We start from the raw sequence: 19472 nt of genomic DNA, 5'->3' as shown, positions 1-19472 counted from the left end.
CCCGTTTCCTTTAAGACATTGGTTCCCAAACGGGCGGGGTGCAGGGGGAAGAAATTCCAAGGTGGGGCGCAAGGCTGCCCAACCCTTGAGCTCCCGGCCAGGGAAGCTAGCCCCTCCAGCCCCTCCCCTCGTGTCCACCCTCCCCCGCAGCTACGTTGCCACATGGGCAGTGCAGCTTGTGCTCGCCCACCTCCCAGGCTTTCCAATAAGCCAGTCCTGCCATTCTGAGCAGCCTGGTAAGGGGGCGGGGAGGTTGGATAAGGTGCAGGAGCTCCTGGGGGTGGGGGAGGTGGTCAGGGGACGGAGGGGTTGGATGGGGGGGCGCAGGGGTCCCAGGAGGAGGGAGTCAGGGGACAAGGACCAGGGGGGTTAGATAGGGAGTGGGGTCCTGTGGGGAAGTTAGGGGCTGGGACGGTTGGATGATGGCAAAGGAGGGGGGGGGGGCATGATGCCGAAAAGTTTGGGAACCACTGCTTTAAGACAATGGGCACAGTGGAAGCTTTACTGTCAAAGCAGAAAGGACTCTAAACTGGTTCCGCCGGGGGAGGGGGGGAAGAACCACAAACAAAATATTTTATTCACAAACAATTTACCAACAAGGTGTTGCACCAGTCTTCAGTCCAGGTCCGAACTCGACTCCAGCCAGCATTAAGAACACAGAGCTTCTCCTCCAGGGAAGTCTCGCTGCCTTCCACCAAGGCCTGGAGGGCTGCACTGCTCTCTGTGATGGTGTTCAGGTCAGCTTTCCTTCTTTCCAGCTCTCTCAGTACATTCTGAATCAAGAGAAACACTTAATAGCATACCACCACATCCAGTGGATCACAAAAGCAAGGAGGCAGTTAGTATTTTATTTTTTAATGGTTTATTGCTTTTCACCAAAGAAAGGGTGTGCATTCTGTCTGTACATCACGTAGTGGAAAAAAATTACGTTCATTCAGACAAAAAAATCTTGAATATTATTTAACTGTTTTTGAAGCAAGTATTACCTAAACAGATAGTTCATTTACAGCACACACTGCCAACCAATACAATACAAAAACAGGTGTGATTTTAAGAAGTGTCCTTTTCACACTATAAAGCATCATAAAGAGTGAGATTTTCAAACACACTCAGTATTGGCCTAACTCTGCTCCTACTGAAATGTTTTACTATTGATTTTTGTGGGAGGAGATTAGAGCAATGCAAAATGATTCTGAAAAAACCTCAACCTCCTTTTGCAAAATCCCATGATCATTTTTCATATTTTGTTATATTACCACAATGCTTCTATTGCCATATATGCACATATAAACAGACAGAACTATTTCTATTAGGTGTTTATGTCTTCCTGAAATTTAAAAGCCTGTGTGTCACCTTGTTTTTCATCATGGCATGTGTTTAAATATATTATAGAGTGCTCAAGAGTTTTATTAGCCAGGGGTAAAGGGAGTTACCATACAATCATCTTTGAGCTCTCTCATACTTATAAGGAGGATTTCGATAATACAGTTTATTATCTGAAAATAAATAAATTGATACCGTGCGGGAAAACAAATATATAGTTCCAACTCTCATCACGTAGGGTCACTGATCACTAATGTACTCAAATTTCATTATTTACAAAGCTCCCTGATTTATATAATTATAGAATAATAGAAATGTAGGGCACCTCGAGAAGTGACCAAGTCCAGCTCCCTCCACTGAGGTAGGACCAACTAAAATTAGACCATCCCTGACAAGTGTTGTTAAGCCTATTCTTAAGAACCTCTAATGATTCCACAACCTCCCTTGCAAGCCTAACACACAACTTAACAACTACCCTTAGAGTTAGAAAGTTTTTCCTAATATTGAACCTAAATCTTCCTTGCTGCAGATTAAGCCCATTGCTTCTTGTCCTGCCTTCCGTGGACATGAGCAACAACTGACCGCTGTTCTCTTCGTAACAGCCCTTACAATATTTGGAAACTGATATCAGGTTCCACCTCCACCCCATCTTCTTTTCTCAAGACTAAACGCGCCCAGTTTTTCAACCTTTCCTCATAGGTCAGGTTTTCTAAATCTTGCCTCATTTTTGTTCTTCTCCTCTGGATTCTCTTCAACTTGTCCACATCTTTCCTAAAGTGAGGGGCCCAGAACTTGACTCAGTACTCCAGTGCCAAGTAGAGTAGGAATTACATACAACATCTTACATACAACACTCCTGTTAATACACCCCAGAATGATATTAGCCTTTTTTGCAAATGCATCACATTTTTGGCTCATATTATATATGTGATCCACTATAACACACAGATCCTTTCCAGCAGTACTACTCCCTAGCAAGCTATTACACATACTATATTTGTGCATTTGATTTTTCCTTCCAAAGTACTTGGCACTCATCCTTATGAAATTTCATCTTGTTGATCATTCAGACCAATTCTCCAATTTGTCAAGGACATTTTGAATGCTAATCCTGTCCTCCAAAGTGCTTGAAACCCATCCCAGTTGATGTCATCTGCAAATTTTATAAGATACTCTCCATTCCATTACCAAGACACTAATGAAAATATTAAACAGTAATGAACCTCAGACTGACCTTGTGCGATCCCACTAGATACACTCTCCCAGTTTGACAGTGAACCATTGATAACTACTCTTTGACTATAGTCTTTTAGCCAGTTGTGCACCCACCTTAGAGTAATTTCATCTAGAACATATTTCCCTAGTCTGTTTATGAAAACGTCATGTGGGACAGTGTCAAAAGCCTTACTAACATCAGGATATCTCACATCTACTGCTTCCCCCATCCACTAGACCAGTAAATCTGTCAAAGAAGGAAATTAGGTTGGTTTGGCATGATTTGTCTTGACAAATACATGCTGGCTATTTCTTATAACCCTATTATCCTCAAGGGGCTTACAAATTGAGTGTACCAAGATCTTTCCATATATATATATAAAACTTTATATAAAATATATAAATAAAATATTATTGTACTTCTCTTTCTCTCACACAGAGAGAGAGAGAGAGGTATTTTGAGCCATTCAGCCGTCCTTCGGTCCATTAGGTGAATAATTATTTATCGATTAACCTCAATGTTCTCTAACTACAGCAACAAATAATGAAAGACAAATAAGCAATTAAGTTAGAAAAATGTGTTAATGGAAAATATGACTGCTGAGTAACTATCGCATCAGATATAACATGACTGTATTCTTGCTAATGCAAGAACAAATCAGGGAACTTTAAATAAATTTCCATGCATCAGTGTGATCTATAGTATAAATCCTTTAATATAGAATAAATTGAGCTAGTCAGAAATGTTTTTCCCCTTTGTGGAAAATTTCAATTGATCGTTGAAAAAACCAAACCCAAAAGGTTTCTGCAAAATTCTTCAGTTTTTCCAACAAAAAGTCAAAATTTTCCACAGAAAGCAGACAAAAAACCCCTTTCCATTGAAAACCCAATTTTCCACCTAAAACAGTTTTGATGGAATCTTTCTGAACAGACCTGTTGCTATGATAGTAATATTAATGTGTTCATTGATTAACACCATATATATTAAGGATTAAGAACTATGTAGGAGACATTATAAGATAGTTAAACAGCTAATTCTTAACATCTTTAATATTGTACTGGCATTTATACAGAATAAGCAAGCTCACAGTTTAAGACATTTGTGATACCACAGATCTGATTCTGCAATGATCAACTCCAGAAAGAAATAAGCATCTAAAAGGCTTGGGAACAAATGGGGAAGACTCCAAATTCCAGATAGAGTCACTGCAATGTTAATGCAATAAAAATAGTAATTGATCTAGGAATTATAATTATGGCTGTCAATTAATCGCAGTTAACACAAGCAATTCACTTAAATTAACTTGATTAAAAAATTAATCACAATTAATCAGAGTTTAAACTGTACTGTTAAACACTTTTGGTGTTTTTGTACATTTTCAAATATACTGATTTCAATAACAGAATACGAAGTGTACAGTGCTCACTTTATATTATTTGTATTACAAATATTTGCACTATAAAAAAGAAAGAAAAGAAATAGCATTTTTCAATTCAGCTCATACAAGTGAATCAATATATTTGAAAATGTAGAAAAACATCCAAAAATGTTTAAATAAATGGTATTCTATTAACAGTGTGATTAAAACTGAAACTGTGATTTTTTTAATCTCCCAATTAATTGTGATTAATTTTTTAATCATTTGACAGCCCTATAATAATATAGCTTGCTTACTTTAGCCCAGCCAATTTCTGTATCCAAATCAGCAAGCGAACTCTCTGAAGTGGACTTCTGTACTAATTCAGTCTCTGTAAGGGCTAGCCATTCTGACAAAGAAACAGTTTCTTTCTTCATTTTGCACGCCAGCTGCAACGCACGTTCCAGGTCTTGTTTCCCCTCAGTCACCTGCAGAAAGAAGCCAGCAATTAAAACTCACTTGAACACATAACATAATGGCATTGTAAAGTTGTCTTGTATTGCAAAGTGCCCTGAAAAGAATATTAAATTATTTACAATTTTTACATCTTACTATAAAGAACAAAATCACCAATTTCCTCCCGCTAAATGATCAACAGTTGAAACTCATACTACACTTAAACAAAGAAATGAGCAGTCACTTCTTTATAGCTATTAACTGACAAATTTAACCACTGACTAGATGATCACTAACAGACAGAAGCTTAAAGCTAAATGAACTCAAATGTAATAGTTATTATGAAAATGAACACTCTTCCGTTTATAATCCTGAATGGAAATGTTACCTCAAAGTTTTTTATATTCACTGAAGTCTAGTTCCACCCACCCTGAAAAGGAACTCTGTAAAAGTGGCATTGGGGGATTCCATTTCTATTGTGTCCCAATGGCTTCCATTTCAAATGTACTGAGCATACTAGTAGGTTTTTTTTCCAACTCAACTATGAGTGTCAGAATCAAAATGGATTATTTCATTCTTGTTCATCACCAGTAATAAAGATCTGCAGGAAAACCTTTGCAACTTCACATGTCAAAAGTGCCATTATTGCCTTCAAAGGTATTGCACCGCAAGGGTTGACCAGTACTTTCTAAACAATTCTGCCGATGATGCATAAGAAATATAATGCAACTCCCTTTGAGTTAGTGGTTCTACAGGTCTAACAAAAGCATTTGGTATTTAAATTAGCAGACGTCCCTTCGAATACACTGAGAGAGCAGATTTGTTGAGTAAGGTAGTGCCATTTTTCATAGTTACTTTTCAGAGTAGAACCACACTTTTTTATTTTTATATATATGAGAGAGAGAATCTTCTCGAAATATCAGCCAAATACCATGAGTTTACCAACCAGTAAGATTTTGAACAAAAATCAACTAGTAATTGTTTATGTATTTATTTTAAACAAGCCTAAGACAATTCTAAGGCCAAGACAGTGATTTCACCAGAATAACCATTAGCCATCACCTTCAGCCCCCAACTAAAACCTCTCCAACACATCATCAAGGATCTACAATCTATCCTGAAGGACGACCCATCACTCTCACAGATCTTGGGAGACAGGCCAGTCCTTGCTTACAGACAGCCCCCAACCTGAAGCAAAACTCACCAGCAACCACACAACAGAACCACTAACCCAGGAACCTATCCTTGCAACAAAGCCCGTTGCCAACTCTGTCCACATATCTATTCAGGGAACTCCATCATAGGGCCTAACCACATCAGCCACACTATCAGAGGCTCGTTCACCTGCGCATTTACCAATATGGTATATGCCATCATGTGCCAGCAATGCCCCTCTACCATGTACATTGGTCAAACTGGACATTCTCTACATAAAAGAACAAATGGACACAAATCAGACATCAAGAATTATAACATTCAAAAACCAGTCGGACAAGACTTCAATCTCTCTGGTCACAGACCTGAGAGCGGCTATCCTTCAACAAAAAAAACTTCAAAAACAGACTCCAACGACAGACTGCTGAATTGGAATTAATTTGCAAACAGGATACAATTAACTTAGGCTTGAATAGAGACTGGGAGTGGATGAGTCATTATACAAAGTAAAAGTATTTCCCTATGTTATTTCTCACCCCCTCCCCACCACCCACTGTTCCTCAGATGTTCTTGATAACTGCTGGGAATAGCCTACCTTGCTTGTCACCATGAAAGGTTTTCCTCCTTTCCCCCCCCCCCGCACCTCCTGCTGGTGATGGCTCATCTTAAGTGATCACTCTCCTTACAGTGTGTATGATAAAACCCATTGTTTCATGTTCTCTGTGTGTGTATATAAATCTCCCCACTGTATGTATTTTCCACCAAATGCATCCGATGAAGTGAGCTGTAGCTCACGAAAGCTTATGCTCAAATAAATTTGTTAGTCTCCAAGGTGCCACAAGTACTCCTTTTCTTGTTGTCTCTTCATTAATGCTACTTGTATTACCTAAAATTTTCATTTCACTCCCTTCATGAAGGCAAAACTTGTCAAATGGATCTAGCTATCCACTAAATCATTTCTAGTGACCAAAGCACCCCCGGAAGACCAAATAATCATAAAAGTGTCTTGAACGGGGTTCAAAAAATTACTGATGAACACACCTTGTTTTAGGATTTCATACTACAGGTTGCTAAAAGGGGATATGCTATAAGCCTGCCCAAAGACAACCCAGAAGCACAGCAAAGACTGGAAATGACCTCGCCTCCGTGAGGAACAAAAACCACCATCTACCATCAAATTGGTATAGGAAGGAAGGGCAGGATCTGCTCCACCATTCTGTTCAAAAAGTGATTTTTTTTTAAAAAAAAAAAGACTAGAACAAGCTAAAACCAAAACTACTGTATCTGTGATCATACTGCAATTACATGAACAAACTGTTACACTTAAGTTCTGATCATGCAACTGATTATGAATGGATGCAGCAGTTTGGAATGGAACACAGTCAGTTCATAAACTTTAAAGCCAGAAGAGATCATCATGATCATCTAATCTGATCTCCAGCACATTGCAGGCCACAAAACCTTGCCCACCCACTCCTATCAGATCTATAACATCTGGCTGAGTTACTAAATTCCTCAAATCATGTTTTAAAGACTTCAAGTTACACAGAATCCACCATTTACACTAGTTTAAACTGGCAAGTGACCTGTGCCCCATGCTGCAGAGGAAGGGAAAAAATAAAATAAACAAACGGGTCTCTGGCAATCTGATTGGGGAAAAATTACTTCCCCACCCCAAATATGATGGTCAGTTGGACCCTGAGCATTTTGGCAAGATCCAATGGCCACCTGGAAAGAATTCTCTCTTGTAACTGAGAATCTAGTGTCCAGTCTCTGACCATTGGGGATATTTGCTACTAGAAGTTTTATCATATCATCTCATTCATAATCTTATCAAGCTTAGTCTTCAAACCAATTCATTTTTTTGCCCCCACTGCTCCCATTGGAAGGCTGTTCCAGAACTTCGCTCCTCTGATAGTTAGAATCCTTCATCTAGTTTCAAGCCTACACTTGTTGAAGTCCAGTTTACATCAGTTTGTTCTTGAGTCCACAATAGCGCTCAACTTCAATAACTCCTCTCCCTCCTTGGTATTTATCCCTCTGATATATTTAGAGAGAGCAGTCATATCTCCCCTCAACCTTCTTTTGGTTAGGCTAAACAGGCCAAGATCTTTGAGTCTCCTCTGAGAAGGCAGGTCTCCATTTCTCTGATCATCCTTCTCGCCCTTCTCTGCACTTGTGCAGTTTAAATTCATCTTCCTTAAACATGGGAAACCAGAACTGGATACAGTATTCTAGATGAGATCTCACCAGCGCCTTGTATAATGGTACTAAGACTTCCCCGTCTACTGAAAATACCTTGCCTGATGCAGCCTACGACTGCATTAGCCGGTTGCAGGATCACAACCTTAATTTGAAACTCTGAAATCAAACCTACCACTGCTCATACATGAGTATTTAAGAAAAGGAAAAAAGATAAATGCTCTATACTATATAGTATATATTTCTCACTCTTCTTACCTGTGCACCCAGATCATTATAAAGAACTTTTAGTGCTGTGAGTTGTTCATCCATTCCTTTTGGATTGTCTGTTTGCTGTTTCTGTACAATCTGCCTTCCTGTCTTGATTACAGTCTCCACCTCAAGCTTCACTTCACTTAGAGTTTTATACAGTTTCTGAAACCAGAGAAAAATACATTTTAGCGACATTTTGGATTTTGTAGGTAATTGTTCCCTGGGACTGTTAAGAATTTGGTCATACACAGCATTTATATGCATTGTGATCATCTTCTTCAGGTCAAGTAGTAGAAGCAAAATGTTTCATCACATATCATTTCTCAAATTTCAGATGATCCATTTTCTGCTTTATTATTAAACCTAATATTCATAAAATTTACTCAATTTCATAATTTACTTTGTATCACCACCAAAGGAGCTGGCAGAGATTTCCCATGATCCCTTCTCTTTTTTTACAAAAGGTATTAGAATTAAGCTAAAACACTTGTCTCTAAAGTGTATGTTGCCTCCAGAACATGAGCAATAGCCAGGGTGGGGAATTTTGATAAGTGTTGTACCACTTATATCCTGTAATTAACAATGCATTACCTTTATGACTATGTATTTTCCACTCAAAAGTATTACAACTTTTATCCAAACCTTTACCCAATAACAATTCTGTTCATATACTGTGGCAAGTTATACGAGGATTTACTTTAATCAAGATACAGAACTAAGCAAAAAATCCTAAGCGCATCATTTTAGAAAAAGAGATTGTTATATATGGGTTAACACCACAAGATTTGGAAAAAATCCACCAATGAAAGTACTTTACCAAACACTTGTCCAAGTGACACTGGATTACATCGGGGTCAGTATCCTTCACATCCAAAACATGGAGTTCTGCCTTTACACTATCCAGTGCCTGCTTACAGTCCAACATGCGCTGTTCAAAATTGGCTGGTTTCTGGAAAAGTTGATACTTTGTGGATACCTCTCGGAGTTTCCTCTGTTTATAAGACACCAAAAAGGATCATTTTAAATGAATATCTGAGCTTTGAAACTATATTGAAAACTTCGCCCTTCAGATTCCATTTTTTCTTCTTTTATCTTAATTAAACAATTCAATGGATGAGTATGCCAATTTCTTAGTACAATTTAACATTACATTATCCATCCTTAATTATCTTTCTTCTGCAGAGCAACAGGCCTCAGACTCTACAACACATACTTCCGAAGAACCCATTCCATTAAAAGAAAAAAACCCCTTTGGTTCTGTGCATTCCGGTCTATGAAACTTAAGGAATTAACTTATTTGTTAACTCCTTCCCCTGGTACTTTTAGCTCCCAATTTAGACCATTTTTCAGAGTAGCAGCCATGTTAGTCTGTATTGGCAAAAATAAAAGGAGTATTTGTGGCTCCTTAGAAACTAACATTTATTTGAGCATAAGGTTTCGTGAGCTACAGCTCACTTCATCGGATGCATTCGGTGGAAAATACAGTGGGGAGATTTATATACACACACAGAGAACATGAAACCATGGGTTTTATCATACACACTGTAAGGAGAGTGATCACTTAAAATGAGCTATTACCAGCAGGAAGGGGGGGGAGGGAAAGGAGGAAAACCTTGTGGTGATAATCAAGGTGGGCAATTTTCAGCAGTTAACAAGAAGGTCTGAGGAACAGTGGGGGATGGGGTGAGGGGAGAAATAACATGGGGAAATAGTTTTAATTTATGTAATGACTCATCCACTTCCAGTTTCTATTCAAGCCTAAGTTAATTGTATCCCGTTTGCAAATTAATTCCAATTCAGCAGTCTGTCATTGGAGTCTGTTTTTGAAGTTTTTTTGTTGAAGGATAGCCATTCTCAGGTCTGTAATGGAGTGACCAGAGAGATTGAAGTCTTCTTCGACTGGTTTTTGAATATTATAATTCTTGATGTCTGATTTGTGACCATTTATTCTTTTACGTAGAGAATGTCCAGTTTGACCAATGTACATGGCAGAAGGGCATTGTTGGCACATGATGGCATAGATCGCATTGGTAGATGCGCAGGTGAACGAGCCTCTGATAGTGTGGCTGATGCGATAAGGCCCTATGATGGTGTCCCCTGAATAGATATGTGGACAGAGTTGGCAATGGGCTTTGTTGCAAGGATAGGTTCCTGGGTTAGTGGGTCTGTTGTGTGGTTGCTGGTGAGTATTTGCTTCAGATTGGGGGGCTGTCTGTAAGCAAGGACTGGCCTGTCTCCCAAGATCTGTGAGAGTGATGGGTCATCCTTCAGGATAGGTTGTGGATCCTTGATGATGCGTTGGAGAGGTTTTAGTTGGGGGCTGAAGGTGATAGCTAGTGGCGTTCTGTTATTTTCTTTGTTGGGCCTGTCCTGTAGTAGGTGACTTCTGGGCACTCTTCTGGCTCTGTCAATCTGTTTCTTCACTTCAGCAGGTGGGTATTGTAGTAGTAGGAATGCATGATAGAGATCTTGTAGGCGTTTGTCTCTGTCTGAGGGGTTGAAGCAAATGCGGTTGTATCATAGAGCTTGGCTGTAGACAACGGATCGTGTGGTGTGATCTGGATGAAAGCTAGAGGCATGTAGGTAGGAAGAGAGCTCAGTACGTTTCCGATATAGGGTGGTGTTTATGTGACCATCGCTTATTAGCACCATAGTGTCCAGGAAGTGGATCTCTTGTGTGGACTGATGCAGGCTGAGGTTGATGGTGGGATGGAAATTGTTGAAATTCCTCAAGGGCTTCTTTTCCATGGGTCCAGATGATGAAGATGTCATCAATGTAGCGCAAGTAGAGTAGGGGCATTAGGGGACGAGAGCTGAGGAAGCGTTGTTCTAAGTCAGCCATAAAAATGTTGGCATACTGTGGGGCCATGCGGGTACCCATCGCAGTGCCGCTGATTTGAAGATATACATTGTCCCCAAATGTGAAATAGTTATGGGTGAGGACAAAGTCACAAAGTTCAGCCACCAGGTTAGCAGTGACATTATCGGCAATACTGTTCCTGATGGCTTGTAGTCCATCTTTGTGTGGAATGTTGGTGTAGAGGGCTTCTACATCCATAGTGGCTAGGATGGTGTTTTTAGGAAGATCACCGACGGATTGTAATTTCCTCAGAAAGTCAGTGGTGTCTCGAAGATAGCTGGGAGTGCTGGTAGCGTAGAGCCTGAGGAGGGAGTCTACATAGCCAGACAATCCTGCTATCAGGGTGCCAATGCCTGAGATGATGGGGCGTCCAGGATTTCCAGGTTTATGGATCTTGGGGAGCAGATAGAATACCCCAGGTCCGGGTTCCAGGGGTGTGTCTGTGCGGATTTGTTCTTGTGCTTTTTCAGGGAGTTTCTTGAGCAAATGCTGTAGTTTCTTTTGGTAACCATCAGTGGGATCAGAGGGTAATGGCCTGTAGAAAGTGGTGTTGGAGAGCTGCCTAGTAGCCTCTTGTTCATATTCCGACCTATTCATGATGACAACAGCACCTCCTTTGTCAGCCTTTTTGATTATGATGTCAGAGTTGTTTCTGAGGCTGCGGAAGGCAGTCTCTACGTAAAAAAATAAATGGACACAAATCAGACGTCAAGAATTATAACATTCAAAAACCAGTCGGAGAACACTTCAATCTCTCCGGTCACACAATTACAGACCTGAGAGTGGCTATCCTTCAACAAAAAAACTTCAAAAACAGACTCCAACGAGAGACTGCTGAATTGAAATTAAATTTGCAAACTGGATACAATTAACTTAGGCTTGAATAGAGACTGGGAGTGGATGAGTCATTACATAAAGTAAAACTATTTCCCCATGTTATTTCTCCCCTCACCCCACCCCCCACTGTTCCTCAGACCTTCTTGTTAACTGCTAGAAATGGCCCAGCTTAATCATCACCACAAAAGGTTTTCCTCCTTCCCCCACTCCTTCCTGCTGGTAATAGCTCATCTTAAGTGATCACTCTCCTTACAGTGTGTATGATAAAACCCATGGTTTCATGTTCTCTGTGTGTGTATATAAATCTCCCCACTGTATTTTCCACCAAATGCATCCGACGAACTGAGCTGTAACTCACGAAATCTTATGCTCAAATAAATTTGTTAGTCTCTAAGGTGCCACAAGTACTCCTTTTCTTTTTTGATGGATTGTAGTTTCCTCAGGACGTCAGTGGTGTCTCGAAGATAGCTGGGAGTGCTGGTAACGTAGGGCCTGAGGAGGGAGTCTACATAGCCAGACAATCCTGCTGTCAGGGTGCTAATGCTTGAGATGATGGGGCATCCAGGATTTCCAGGTTTATGAATCTTGGGTAGTAGATAGAATACCCCTGGTCGGGGTTCCAGGGGTGTGTCTGTGCAGATTTGTTCTTGTGCTTTTTCATCATCAAGGCTCTACAACCTATCCTGAAGGACGACCCATCACTCTCACAGATCTTGGGAGCCAGGCCAGTCCTTGCTTACAGACAGCCCTCCAACCTGAAGCAAATACTCACCAGCAACCACACAACAGAACCACTAACCCAGGAACCTATCCTTGCAACTAAGCCCGTTGCCAACTCTGTCCACATATCTATTCAGGGGACACCATCATAGGGCTGAATCACATCAGCCACACTATCAGAGGCTCGTTCACCTGCGCATCTACCAATGTGATATATGCCATCATGTGCCAGCAACGCCCCTCTGCCATGTACATTGGCCAAATTGGACAGTGTCTACGTAAAAGAATAAATGGACACAAATCAGACATCAAGAATTATAACATTCAAAAACCAGTCAGAGAACACTTCAGTCTCTTTTGTCACTCGATTACAGACCTAAAAGTGGCAATTCTTCAACAAAAAGACTTCAAAAAACCGACTCCAACGAGAGACTGCTGAACTGGAATTAATTTGCAAACTGGATACAATTAATTTAGGCTTGAAAGAAGACTGGGAGTGGATGTGTCATTACACAAAGTAAAACGATTTCCCCATATTTATTCCTCCCCCTCCTCCCCTACTGTTCCTCACATGTTCTTGTTAACTGCTAGAAATGGCCCACCTTAATCATCACTATAAAAGGTTCCCCCCGCCTCCCGCACTGTTAACAGCTCACCTTACCTGATCACTCTCGTTCAGTGTGAATGGTAACACCCATTTCATGTTCTCTGTGTGTATATAAACCTCCCCACTGTATTTTCCACTGAAGCCATCCAATGTAATGAGCTGTAGCTCACGAAAGCTTATGCTCAAATAAATTTGTTAGTCTCTAAGGTGCCACAAGTACTCCTTTTCTTTTTTCATTTAGACCATGTAAATGCATCCACCATTTATTTTTAAAACCTGGTTGATTGCACAAAGTGATTTGCAGGTGGACAAAAGCGGTTTACAACTGGAAGCTGACAGTCTAAATTCATAGTTGGGATTTCTTTACCTGCAGGGCATCCAGCTGAGTTCCACCACGAGGGGACCTGCATTCAGTAGAAGCTGAGGGCAGTGACCGTGCATTTTTCTTGAGCTCCTCTAAGGTGGATTCATGAACTGTGATTTCTGCTTGAATTTTCTGCCAATATGTAAAAATGAGGAGGAGGTAGGGAGGGGAGATAAAGGATACAAAACCCTTAGGGTATGTCAGATATCAAACAATAAATCCACCCTGAAGAAGTGTACCATAAATACTATGAAGTCTATGCTGACTTTGACGACTGCTTACTAGGTTGAATGCCATTATGTACATTACAGCAGCTAGTTTAATGCATCCTTCCCCCACACAAACAGAATATGCTACTCTAAGGAAGTAATCTATCATCATCATCCACCAGAAAATCTTATGCAGTGAAAAAGCTCTGCTGGAATACCTGGGCCTCCCATGGCAGCTGGAAGGCATCTATTCTATCAGTCAAGTAGGAGGCCAACTGTTTATCCAGCTCTGCTAAGTTTTCCTGCAAGACCTGCAGCATCTGGTCATTTTCCCGCATGGTCTGAAGCTGCTGTTCCAAGGCAATCTGCCTGCTCACTGCCTAAAGGGGAAAGAAGTATAAGGAGGAGTTGTTCAGCACCAATATTTTTAAACTTTGTCTCAGAATACAAAAAATAAATTCACACACACAATAGTCATTAAAAGGAACTCCACACAGCACTGCCTTCTGACACCTGGTGTGCATTTTATACCAGTAATTGATAATAAACAAAAAGAGTAACTCAGAAGGCAAACTCTGATGCTATGTCTGAGTTATTGAGAAAGTCTCTTTTTAATCACCTCAGTAAACAGAGGCAAAATAGTTTGTTAAAACAGCTGTGTTTCATAAATTGGATCATACAGGATTTGGGGAGTTAGTAACATGCATCAAAAAACATTTCTTCTTGACTAGTATACAAACATGCATTTCCTTTATGAATAATAAACTCTCTTCCCAATTCTTTTTCCATTTGTTCAAAAAGCAAAAAGGGAATGTTACCCGCAGAATCACTTCTCACAAACGAATGCCAGTTCCCCTACCACCAGCATACATGCACACAAGAAACAAACACCTACCTAACTTCCAGATGACCACACTAAAAAGTATCATCAATGCAGCTACCAGGAAAAAGGGTTATTTGGAAACCAATAACCAAAAAGAGTAAAAAAATCTAAGAATAATATTGACATATACATTTTTAAAAAGGACACCCCCACACACCATTCCGAGATAAGACAACCAATTATCCAAATACACTGGACTCAGACTATGCTTCTCTGTCCTTACCCTTCAGACAGGAGCCTGGGTTACTGGGTTATGTGATTATGATGCGTAAATTTAATAACCTGAGATGCAGCTACCATTTCATTGCCCATTATATCTATATCACATATTTCAAGACTAGAAGGGTCCACTGTGATCATCTAGTCTGACTACCTCTATACCACAGGTCTTTATAACATAGGGCTTCACCAATCATAGAATCATAGAATATCAGGGTTGGAAGGGACCCCAGAAGGTCATCTAGTCCAACCCCCTGCTCAAAGCAGGACCAAGTCCCAGTTAAATCATCCTAGCCAGGGCTTTGTCAAGCCTGACCTTAAAAACCTCTAAGGAAGGAGATTCTACCACCTCCCTAGGTAACGCATTCCAGTGTTTCACCACCCTCTTAGTGAAAAAGTTTTTCCTAATATCCAATCTAAACCTCCCCCATTGCAACTTGAGACCATTACTCCTCGTTCTGTCATCTGCTACCATTGAGAACAGTCTAGAGCCATCCTCTTTGAAACCCCCTTTCAGGTAGTTGAAAGCAGCTATCAAATCCCCCCTCATTCTTCTCTTCTGCAGACTAAACAATCCCAGCTCCCTCAGCCTCTCCTCGTAAGTCATGTGCTCTAGACCCCTAATCATTTTTGTTGCCCTTCGCTGTACTCTTTCCAATTTATCCACATCCTTCTTGTAGTGTGGGGCCCAAAACTGGACACAGTACTCCAGATGAGGCCTCACCAGTGTCGAATAGAGGGGAACGATCACGTCCCTCGATCTGCTCGCTATGCCCCTACTTATACATCCCAAAATGCCATTGGCCTTCTTGGCAACAAGGGCACACTGCTGACTCATATCCAGCTTCTCGTCAACTGTCACCCCTAGGTCCTTTTCCGCAGAACTGCTGCCGAGCCATTCGGTCCCTAGTCTGTAGCGGTGCATTGGATTCTTCCATCCTAAGTGCAGGACCCTGCACTTATCCTTATTGAACCTCATTAGATTTCTTTTGGCCCAATCTTCCAATTTGTCTAGGTCCTTCTGTATCCTATCCCTCCCCTCCAGCGTATCTACCACTCCTCCCAGTTTAGTATCATCCGCAAATTTGCTGAGAGTGCAATCCACACCATCCTCCAGATCATTTATGAAGATATTGAACAAAACGGGCCCCAGGACCGACCCCTGGGGCACTCCACTTGACACCGGCTGCCAACTAGACATGGAGCCATTGATCACTACCCGTTGAGCCCGACAATCTAGCCAGCTTTCTACCCACCTTATAGTGCATTCATCCAGCCCATACTTCCTTAACTTGCTGACAAGAATGCTGTGGGAGACCGTGTCAAAAGCTTTGCTAAAGTCAAGAAACAATACATCCACTGCTTTCCCTTCATCCACAGAACCAGTAATCTCATCATAAAAGGCGATTAGATTAGTCAGGCATGACCTTCCCTTGGTGAATCCATGCTGACCAACCTAATTCCTACAAGCATATATTTTAGAAAAGCATCCAGAGTCTTCATTTAAAAATTGCCAGTGAAGGAGAATCTACCACAACACTTGGCAAATGGTTCCAATAGTTAATTACCTTCATTGTTAAAAATTTACACCGTATCCAGTCTGAATGTGTCTAACTTTCAGCCATTGGATTGTGTTATACCTCTCTCTGCAAGACCAAAGAGCCAATTATCCAATATTTGTTCCCCATGTAGAAACTTTGGGGTAACCAAGTCACCCCTTAACCCTCTCTTTGATAAACAGATTCAGCTCCTTAAGTCTACTACTATGAGGCATGTTTTCTAACCCTTTAGTTATCCTCATGGCTCTTCTCTAAACCTTCTCCAACTTATCAACATCCTTTCTGAACTGTGGACACCAGAACTGGACACAGTATTCCAGCAGTGGTCACACTAGTGCCAAATACAGAGTATTTGGCACTAAGAATAATAACAACCTCTCTACTCCTATTCAATAGTCACCTGTTTATGCATCCCAAGACTGCATTAGCCCTTTTGGCCACATGTCACAGAAGATGAGGAGAGGGAAAAGAAATACTCAAGAGTTTAAGATCAAAAGGGACCATGACCACCATCTAGTCTGACCTCACGCAATGGCTTCCTCACATACTTTATTTCAGTTTGACTTTGTTCTAATCATATTCAAGAATAAAAATGGCAACCGTACATGTTCTTTCAGTGTTAGGGAAAATGTGCAGAGATCTGCTTCGGGCACTACAATTTTGCTAAAATATAGGGTAGTGGAAGAGGAAAATTAATCTGCAGTACTGGGATGAACTCCATTTCAAAGTGCATTTTAAGTTTTGAGAATGAAATCTCTTCCTTTTTGTTGCAACTATTTGGAAAATGAGGTAAAAAGATACTGTAGCTTTTCCAAATAATAATGAATTAATAGAAAAATAAATGATTGTGGATTTGAGTCTGATGGCGATTTTCTAAATCAAGTATGCCTGACACCCTTATGAACACTTTCTGTATTACTGCCTTTCAGTCGTGTCCATGATTTGAATGGCCTAACCATAATCATTTCAGCTTTTGTTCAAACCCATCTGAGTGCACTAAGCTGACTGTGGCACTTAAAGGCTTCCTCCCACCCCGCCCCCAAATTCTTACCAAGTGACTTAATTCTTCATAGCGGGCATTGAAAGCCTCCAGTTTTTCACTGATGATGTCATCAAGAATCCCTCCATCAATCAACGTCTGACCAAGCTCCCGAATCTGGGTTCGATTATCAGCTGGATGACGCAGAACAGATTCCAGGGACTAAACAAAGGAGAATGACAACAACTGTTAGGATGCTGAATTTTGCTTTGTTTTTAGAATTCAAATTTTGGCTGCATGCACAGAACCTTTTATACTCCAAATGTTCTCCAACAGAATACGTTAGGTACAGCTAGTGCAGAGGGCAGACTCTAGAGGGCAAGTTCAACAATCATTATGTTTTCAACAGGTAAATCACAGCACTTATTTGCTATTCACAACTACCCCAAAATGAAGGCTACTGAGACGACTTAGCAATTTATATGGGGCAGAAAACAACATGCAAATGTATCTCTAAATGATACAAAGTACAATAATCTTTAGGCTCCCTCATAACCGTATCTCTTCACTGGTTATCTTTACAATTATCTGTCCTGTAGATTTAAATAAATTATATATTCATTTGACATAGGAAATGAAGAAAGTTCAACATACATTTTTGTATGTATATATACATATTTCTTAACAGAGCTATCTGAAAAGTCACCAATCCAATGGGATGACTAATACCTCAAGAGCTTCATTGACAGCATTCAATTTATCAGGTAGGTTTTCTGTGCTTTGCACCCTTTCCTCTAAAGAGTTTAGCCAAGCAGTTTCTAGGTCCAGATATTGAAGCAGCTCAACCCAACAGGACCATACCTCCTAAAGGTAATAGAAAAACTGAAATTAGCCTAAAGAGCATTTATTCAGATACGTTCCAAGCGTTCCAAGTATGATTTGCCTAAGATAGTAGAACAACGAGCACTATTATTCATAAATTCAACAAAATTCGAACACACATTACAGTAGGTTCTGGAGTTGGATAGTAAATGCTTTTTTTTTTTTTGAAGTTGGCTCCTGGACACAAAAAGAAGAAAAACTGTTTCATAATGCAAAGAATCTAGATATCTGCAAATCACATAATACAGCATAGGAAATTTACATGCGGAATTACTATGTACACTCATCTGTCCTTCGTAAAAAGGACCACATTTACTCCTATCCCACACACACCTATACTTATTTCAGTTTTTTTTTTTATTAGAGTTAACATTTAAAATGATAAATAATAATGTTGCTCTATGGAGATTCTTTTTCCCATTTTGGAAGCAGTGGCAATACATAACAGAGCTGTGTGACAGCACTCCTTGGCTGGAGAAATGTTTATTGCAGTACAATATGTGGACCTAGTTATTGGACACAGAATCAAATCAAAATTAGATGGTTCCTTATGGATTCCAGTAACCTACACCCAAAGAAAAATAAAAAGTAATAGCAAACTCTGTGTACACAAAAAAGACATTGGATTTAACGATGAAACCTCACAATTTAAGTATCCATCGCCATCTTTTTCTTGTGCCTCTTTCCTGAGTTTTATTACTTTGAGAGCTATGGATAGTACCTCTAAAGTGTGGCATTTCCCCCGGATCCGATTACACAGTAGTTGGTAGTTCTCCAACACAATGTTAAGTTCGGAAGTCAAATGCTGACCACCAGATGGCACTTTAGCAGCTAACACCTTGATATTGTCTTTCAAAATCTTCACGCGCACTTCTTTCTGCAACACATCCTCTTTCGCTCTCTAGTCAAAAAGATGTATTACTTGATCAGCTTCTGCTTAATTCAGTGCCCCCCACTAGTAGTTAACATAAAACAAACCAAAACAATTTACTAATGTGATAACTAACCATTAAATGTTATTTTAATTATAGGCTTAAAAGGCTCATCCTTATATTGCTGTGCTTACGTATCAACTGGCCAAATGCTGACTTGCACACATTTTGACTGAACCCCATGTGTCTGTGCGCGTCGATGCATATTTTACATGCACACACAGATGGTAAACAAATACACACAGAATGGTCTATTGAGAGAATAGGGAGCTTCCCAAGACTTCTGAGCAGCAGAAAATTAAGCACACATGCTTTTGATATGTGGATCTGAATCTTGGCTGGCAGAACTTAATTCCAACAGAACTTGGACCCCAAAAGACCCATGGACAATAAGGGATAGGAGAGAGGAGCACAAAGTGAAGTCAGCAGAGATTCAGGTGGGAAAGGGATTGTTGGCCCA

General features: G+C 40.3%; 1 protein-coding gene across 7 annotated transcripts in view; it reads right to left on the bottom strand.

The window, feature by feature from the left end:
- The window catches only part of UTRN (utrophin), a 607443-nt gene that overhangs the window by 397012 nt on the left and 190959 nt on the right, over nucleotides 1–19472 (bottom strand). For all 7 annotated transcript variants that reach the window (XM_038397679.2, XM_043511144.1, XM_043511142.1 and 4 more), the window contains 9 exons: nucleotides 18802–18981; nucleotides 17928–18062; nucleotides 17271–17420; nucleotides 13777–13938; nucleotides 13353–13481; nucleotides 8779–8952; nucleotides 7968–8123; nucleotides 4214–4384; nucleotides 594–773 (listed from right to left, as the gene is read on the bottom strand). In XM_038397679.2, coding sequence (XP_038253607.1) covers nucleotides 594–773; nucleotides 4214–4384; nucleotides 7968–8123; nucleotides 8779–8952; nucleotides 13353–13481; nucleotides 13777–13938; nucleotides 17271–17420; nucleotides 17928–18062; nucleotides 18802–18981 — 1437 coding nt within the window. The remainder of the gene's footprint in view (nucleotides 1–593; nucleotides 774–4213; nucleotides 4385–7967; nucleotides 8124–8778; nucleotides 8953–13352; nucleotides 13482–13776; nucleotides 13939–17270; nucleotides 17421–17927; nucleotides 18063–18801; nucleotides 18982–19472) is intronic.

This window comes from Dermochelys coriacea, chromosome 3, assembly GCF_009764565.3.
Source record: "Dermochelys coriacea isolate rDerCor1 chromosome 3, rDerCor1.pri.v4, whole genome shotgun sequence".
In the NCBI taxonomy this organism is placed as follows: Eukaryota; Metazoa; Chordata; order Testudines; family Dermochelyidae; genus Dermochelys; species Dermochelys coriacea.
The sequence above is the reverse complement of the archived record's forward strand: the minus strand, read 5'-3'. Positions and strand labels throughout refer to the sequence as shown.